The following is a 7313-nucleotide window of genomic DNA, read 5'->3' as shown; positions in this document are numbered from 1 at the left end:
TCCCCGCCCGGCGTCCCTCTAAACCCTCCTGTCCGTGTGGCACGAGTGTGCTGCTGCTCTCACGCTCTTAATCGTGGGGTGGTCCCTGCAGATCGGCACGTAAAATGGCTCGCGTTTTACAGTAAAGGTATGCTATTTCTTAGTGGAGTAGGCCTTGGAAGATCTTTCCGGAAAAATTTCTCGTATGTATGTTATGTGTTTCTAGATCTTGCTCAGATTAAGGGAAGCGTATCTGCAGGGCTTGTTTGCTCGGGTCCAATTTCATGAAGTAGTGGGGTGGAGAAGACATTTCGGGCGTTAAGCTGGTCTTGAAGGCTCTAGGGGTTGTGGTCCGTGCTAGGTGCACCCACAAAAATGTTGAACGTTTTGAGTCTTGCCGGGGTTGTAACCCTAGGGGATAGATGGAGCTGATGGGGTCAGGCCTAGGCCGAGGCTTCCTGGACGTGTGTGTGGTTCTGCACAAAGTACTCGTGTTGGATTAATGGCCGTGGCTGTCTATTTCAGCTCAGTGTGCTATTATCATGTTTGACGTGACATCCAGAGTTACCTACAAGAACGTGCCCAACTGGCATAGAGATCTGGTGCGAGTGTGTGAGAACATCCCCATCGTGTTGTGTGGCAACAAAGTGGACATTAAGGACAGGAAAGTGAAGGCAAAATCGATTGTCTTTCACCGAAAGAAGAATCTTCAGGTACGCTAGACTTGGCCTCCTGCGAAATGGTTACAGCCAGTTTGTCCTAAGAATCTGTCACGGTTTCAGTAAAGAAATTTCTAATGACTTACTGCACTTTTGTTTTAAATAGTACTACGATATTTCTGCCAAAAGTAATTACAACTTTGAGAAGCCCTTCCTCTGGCTCGCCAGAAAGCTCATCGGAGACCCGAACTTGGAGTTCGTCGCCATGCCCGCTCTTGCCCCACCAGAGGTCGTCATGGACCCAGCCTTGGCAGCGCAGTATGAGCACGACTTAGAGGTACCTGCCGCTCGCTCTCTGCTTGGGCCAGCCTCGCTCCTGGTGGCTCAGAGCTGAGTGCTGACGTCGGTCTCTTTCCCCTAGGTTGCTCAGACCACTGCTCTCCCGGATGAGGATGACGACCTGTGAGGACGTGAAGCGGGGCCGGCGTCAGAAGTCTAGTTTTATAGGCAACTGTCCTGTGATGTCAGCGGTGCCGCGTGTGTGCCACTTTGTTATCTAGCTAAGCAGACATGTGCTTCATCTTTGGGATGCTGAAGGAGATGAATGGGTTTCGGAGTGAATGTGGCAGTTAAACCTTCATTTTTTGGACCTGCATATTTAGCTGTTTGGAACGCAGTTGTTTTCCTTCTTGAGTTTCAAATATAAGACTGCTACAGTCACATCACAATATTCGGTGGTGAAATCTTGTTTGTTACTGTCATTCCCATTCTTTTTCGTTTAGAATCAGAATAAAGTTGTATTTCAAATATCTAAGCCAGTGAACTCATCCCTGTTTGTGAGCATTTAGAGCCATGGACAGAGCGAAGCTTCTCAGTGTTGGTTCCTTATTGCCTTTGCTCTTAGCCTTAAGTCAGCCCATCAGTGTCCCCGCCTCCGTTTGTTCTGTGTGTGTTTGCATTGTGGAGCGGACCGGCTGACAGGTGACTGGTGACCCAGTGTTAGGTGAGGAGTCAAGAGGTGGAAATGTTTGATGTCCTTGAACCAGGACAGTAGCGTCTGCCCCACCTGTGGTTTGGCTGGCCAGTGTCAACGAGGGAACCAGAGCCTGTTGCCATGAAGAGATGGAGGTGTGCTTGTGTGTATGGCAGAGAATCCCCTGCACATACGTCTTCAGAAATTGGGTGAAAGTGCAGAGCTGACAGGTGGCATGGTAGGAAGGTGTGGCCCTCTCACCACCTTTTGTTTCAGTGTTGTCAAGTGGGCGCTGTAGGGAGGTGTTCTGTGTTCGCCTGCTGCTGTCCAGCACTCTCCAGGCTTTAAAGGTGACGAGGTGAAGCCCCTTGCTTTTGATTTCTGTATCTCAAAGGCTGTTTGCAGGCTGTGTGAGTGAAGGAACCGGCCAGGGTGACTAGATGTAGGCCATGGTGGGCTGGGGTGCTCAGACCTGAAGCTGTTAGGATGAGGTCTGTTTTGTGAGTTTGATCCAATCAGCGCTGGCCTGTAGCACTTAGTCTCTGAGCTGTCTTCCTTGGGCGTGCATTGCGAGCCCAGTTCACCGAGGCGCTCCTTCCCCTGCCACGCACGGTTGTCTTCACACGATGCTCCTGCCTTGAGAGAAGGTGAAAGGTCGAAGAGTGACATGGAAAGGGGGACCTTGAGTAAGACAGATCTTAGTCGCTAAACTGCACCAGCAGCTCACCTAGGTCTAGTGTGCCTTGTAAACTACACTGTATGTGCTTGGCCAAGTGTTAGCATCCTGTGTAAGTTCAGCTGTTCTGAACTTAATGTATGTTATGTATAACGTGTAGAATGTAAGTTACCTTGCTTGCATCTGAATCCTAACATGTACAGTTCGGATCTGGAAGCGAAGTGTGTGTTTAATGTGCACTGGGAGAGGACTTACCAGCCATTGGCTGGAGGGAAAAAATTGTTGCAAATACATTGACTTTGCCTGCCTGGATTTTCTGAGTCACCGCCCACGTGTGCTGCAGGACCGGGGAGCGTAGATCGTCAGTGTGAGTTTAGCATGTTGGCACCATGTGCGCAGGGTGGGGGGTTGAACTGGGAGTTGCAGGATGAAGTCACTGCACACGAGTCAGTGTGTTAGAGCAAGGTCACTAGGAGAATACGTGATTTGTACGGTTGAAGCGTGAAGCGTTAAATTAGTAAGTGGAAAATGTTTTCAAAAAACAGTTTCTTTGAGAAGCTGTGGCGTGGGTATAATGTCTAGGAACGCACTGTCAGCATCCAGAGATGACCTGTGTCCTGACCTGTGCTGTGCGTTGGAGTCCGTTGGTGTCTGGTTTAGTGCTGAGGACACTAAGAACATGCAAGTGGGTGGGGGCACACAGGGCCTGGTGACCGCAGAAGGCTGTTCGACCTGCTGCCCCTCCCCACACGCTGAGCCACAACTCCTTGTCCGTGTTGTGGGGATGTCGGTGCTTGGCACTGTCCCCCACACACACGCCCTGCCCACACACGTCCTTGGTGTCTGTGCTCTTTGACAGCCTGGGGGACACACGTGCCTTGGACCACACCATGGCTGTGGTGGCATCCATCCTGGGGCTGAGTCCACGCTCCCTGCTGGCTTGTGTCAGTGCGGTAGGAGCAGCAAGCAGACACCACAATGCCAGCCACGTGGAGCCCTTGGGCGTCACAGTGCTCCCAGGCCGGGCAAGTTCAGGGTTAGCCGTGGATGCTGGCTCACGAGCCCTGGGTCAGCGCAGGCCGGGCTGTGGGACATCCTGTGCTTTGTCCCAAGAGCAGGGCTTTGCTAGGAGTCGGCGTGAGCCAGGGTGAAAGGCCACAAGCATCCTGGGAATCTGTTAGAAGGCGTGGCGGCAGGCTTGGTCCACAAGGGGAAGGACTTCAGAGAACCCTGTGGGTGGCTGGCAGTGGGTGGGTCATCACAGGTTGGGTTGTGTTTTGAGCTGTTCTACAGGTTTGGAAGGAAAATGGGAAAGCTGGTGTGGCACACCTTTAATTCCTGCACTTGGGAAGCTGAGGCAGGAGAATCACTACAAGTGTGAAGCCAGCCTAGGCTGCACAGTCTAAGCCCGCCTGAACTACATAGCGAGACCCTATTTCACAGCAAAACCCCAGTGGGAAGCCCCTGAAGGTGCAGTAGTAGCCTTGTAAAGGCTCGGCAGCAGGAGTGGGTATAGGGCTGGTGCCAGCCTCACCCCTCGGGTGTGTGTTTCTGTTGCAATTGTAGAGGTGGCCACACGTGGCTGCAGCGACACTGGGGATGCACAGCTCTGTCCGGGAGCAGGGCTACCTGCTGGCCAGCAGGATGGTCCTGTGGTGTGAGGAGGCCTTGCTGACCTGGCTTGGGGACAGTCCACGGGCAGGAGAGGCCTTGCAGCAGGCAGACCGCAGGCCAGCCGGGCAGGGCCTGGTTACTGCATGGGGCCTAGTGATTGCTCCTTTCCCCATGGAAGCTCCAGGCCTGCCCTGTGCATACTGAAGGTGTAGTGGGACATCCATGTTCATGCCACTGGCGTTTGTTGTGAAACAGTCTCGCTGTGTAGTTGAGGCAGGCTTGGACTGTGTAGCCCAGGCTGGCCGCACACTTTTAGCGATTCTCCTGCCTCAGCCTTCCAAGTGCAGGAATTACAGGTGTGCCACACCTGCTTTCCTATTTTCCTTCCAAACCTGTAGAACAGCTCAAAACACAACCTAGTCTGTGATGACCCCCCCACTGCCAGCCACCCCCACAGTCACGGCCAGCCGTGGCTGTGTGCCCTGAGTCCTTCACACGCTTGATGGGGTGGCATTGTGCCACACATTGCCTGTCCCCTGGGCTCCTTCTGCCCAGGCTCCTCCACGTCCAGCGGCTCACCCATCTGGCATGCAGTTTGTCCGCCCACAGCCTGTGTGTCTGCACACTGCACTCGTCCTGCCCCCAACTCGGTCGTCATCTCAGGACACGGAGGCTGCCCCTAGGCCCTTTGCCTGTGGTGTCCCGGGCTCCAGAGGTGACGTGTCCCTGGAAACATGTGCCAGGTCTAACTCGGCAAAGAGGCAGAGCCTGCATGGCCCAACATGGGATAATTCATCCTGACCGGACACAGCTGCCCTCAGTGAACTTGGGGTCTGTTGGCGTAGAAATAGGTGTGCAGTGTTTTTTGGGGTGATCATGTAACAGTCACACATGGCGTTAAAAATAACTGGATTTCCCTCGCAGCTATTGATAACCTATATATGTACACTTCTTCCAGAACTGCAGTGCATCTCTGTATGTGCTTTTCATTTTGTTTTGGGCATTGAACCCAGGGCCTCTGCACGCTAGATATGTGTCCTACACCTCAGTCATGGGGCTGAGTTTTTCTGTTTTACAAAGATCAGTCAGTAGTATTTTCTGTCAAATTTTATGAAAGTCAATTTTTTTTTTCGTTGTTGGGGTTTGACCCCCCATCCACAGCTCTTTTTATTTTTTTCAGTTTGAGATAGGGTCTTTGCTAAGTTGTCCATAGATTTTTGATCCTCCTGCCTCAGCCTTCTGAGCAGCTGGCATTACAAGTGTCTGCCACTACAACCAGATAATCTGTGTTGTAAAAGGCATTGCCAGATGGTTCTTTCGAGACTTGGTGAGCTTCTTGTCACTGACCTAACCACTTGAAGAAGGGTTTATTTTGGCTCACGGGTTCAGGAGTTTCAGTCCATGGTAAGCTGGCTCCCACGTGGTGGGCAGCTGGGGCAGAGGAGCTGCTCACATCCTGCAGCCTGGAAGGGAAAAGGGAAAGAGCCAGGGAGGGAGGAGTCGGACGCATAGCCCGTTCCAAGCTACACCCCTTGACTTGCCTCACCCAGCCAGGCCCCGCCTCCTGCTCAGCCCATCCCACTGTGAGCTCCGGGGGCTCAGTCGGGAGAGGGTGATCAAGCTCTGGTCGAAAGTCCCGCCTCTGAACGCAGGAGCTTTGTGGGAACGTTTTTGGTCTGAACCGTAACAGGCCCTGTGTGGATCATTTCTCTCATGGTCCACGGGTGCCTGACAGTGTGACTGCCCAGGAAGGGATGGGGGCTGGTGCGGCACACTGCCTCGCCCAGCCCTGAGCACACACCAGCTTCCCTTCTTGTGGGTGTCTCGCGCACGGGCAGCCCTTAGGAAACGGGCGCCCTCTCGGTTGCTGGGTGGCTGCTCTGGGCCGCCCTGCAGGGACTAGTCTGGCTCTGCGTGTGTTCCCAGGTCGCCCTAGGAGTCCTGCGGACGGTACAACTGCTGCCTCAGGTTCTGCAGGCCGCAGTGTAGGTTGGGGTGGGCAGGGTCCCTCACTGATCCGTGTGCGAGCCCTGGCCTCCTGGCCTTAGGGACGCCTGTGCTCCCTGTGCTTCCTTGTCTGTCATGCCGCCTGGTCACACCTCCTGTGTCCTGTCCCTCGTAGCATCTCCACTCTTCCCCGGACAGCAGGGGTGCGCCCTGCCTCGTGCGATGTGGCCTGTTCCATGTGGGCTCTGTGCTGGGCTTAAGGGAGCGGCACCTGCCATGGTTCCCGGACGGCAGCGGGAGCGTGGCCAGGTTTCCAGTGCCCAGAGGTGCGTCGCTGCCAGCATCTCCCAGGTCTGTTGGCGTGTCCTGGTCTCTGGCTCATACCTGCGGCCACACACCACACCCACGGGGTCAAGTGGCCCAGGGGAGGACATGTGCGTCCAACTGCATGAAGAGGTGCACCACGGCTGTCGGCAGCGTGCACGGGTCGGGGCCTGTGTCCTCTCCAGCCCTGGTGGCATCAGACCAAGTGACTGCGGTCATCTCCCGGGGCAGCATCGGCTCGGGTGGCCCGTGCCTTGCACGACCTCCAGTGCCAGCGCCTCCCCACGGCCACAGCAGTGACTTCCGCCAGTTTCTCCGCCTGTCCGCGGGAGCTGAGTTCCTTGTTAAAGAGCTGCTTATGTATTCTGTAGAGGTTTCTTCTGTGTGCTGCAATTACTTTTTCTTTGGAAGTTGTCTTTTCACATCATTTGAGGCTGTTTGTCAGCAAAAGTTCGTAATTTTCTCTCTTTTGGAAATTTTAATTATTACCTGATTTTTTTTTCTCTACCCCAATTAAAACTTTTTTTTTTTTCAACATCAGATTTCTTTATTTCTTTTGTAAGTCTTTACCAAGTTAATTATCGTGAACAGATTATTGGCTAGGCTAACAGGCTGGAAAACATGTAAGGCACAGAAGACGCTACAAGTCAAGATGCATTTTTAGGTATGTTAGCCATGCTGGGTTACAGGAACTTTCCCTTTTTTTCCCCTATTGTCTTTTACTTACATACTGAATTTTACATATAAGAGAAACCATGTGATACATAAGATTTACTTCACATTATGGTCTCAAAGCACACCCATTTTCCTACAAATGGCTCGTCTATCCTTTATGGCAGAGTAGTACTCCATCGAGTGTCAGTATGTAAATGTCACATTTTCTTTATCTGTTCACCTGTTGATTTACACACAGGCTGCTTCCAAGATTGCACTATGGTGAATCACACTGCTGTGAACACAGGCGTGCACGGGTCACTGCTATAGGCTACCTTTAACTCTTTCGGGAAGACACCTAGAAGGGGCGCAGCCGGGTTGAGTGGAATTTCTAGTTCTAGTTTTCTGAGGACTCTGCACTGATTTTCGTAGCGGTTGCACAGGTTTATATCCTGCCAACAGTGGAGAAGGGTCCTTTCCCCCTTAG

The 7313-nt window shown here is 52.9% G+C and overlaps 1 protein-coding gene across 1 annotated transcript; it reads left to right on the top strand.

The window, feature by feature from the left end:
- Window positions 1-504: 504 nt before the first annotated feature.
- On the top strand, window positions 505-1452 carry Ran (RAN, member RAS oncogene family; the record flags this gene model as incomplete). Its single annotated transcript, XM_005402988.2, is given in 3 exon segments — window positions 505-692; window positions 805-975; window positions 1060-1452. Coding segments are annotated over 3 exon segments (404 nt in total), but the record flags the coding sequence as incomplete, so codon positions are not given.
- Window positions 1453-7313: the final 5861 nt, after the last annotated feature.

The sequence above is a fragment of the Chinchilla lanigera genome, unplaced genomic scaffold, assembly GCF_000276665.1.
Source record: "Chinchilla lanigera isolate Chin_1 unplaced genomic scaffold, ChiLan1.0 scaffold00081, whole genome shotgun sequence".
In the NCBI taxonomy this organism is placed as follows: Eukaryota; Metazoa; Chordata; class Mammalia; order Rodentia; family Chinchillidae; genus Chinchilla; species Chinchilla lanigera.
This window is presented reverse-complemented; position numbering and strand designations above follow the sequence as displayed.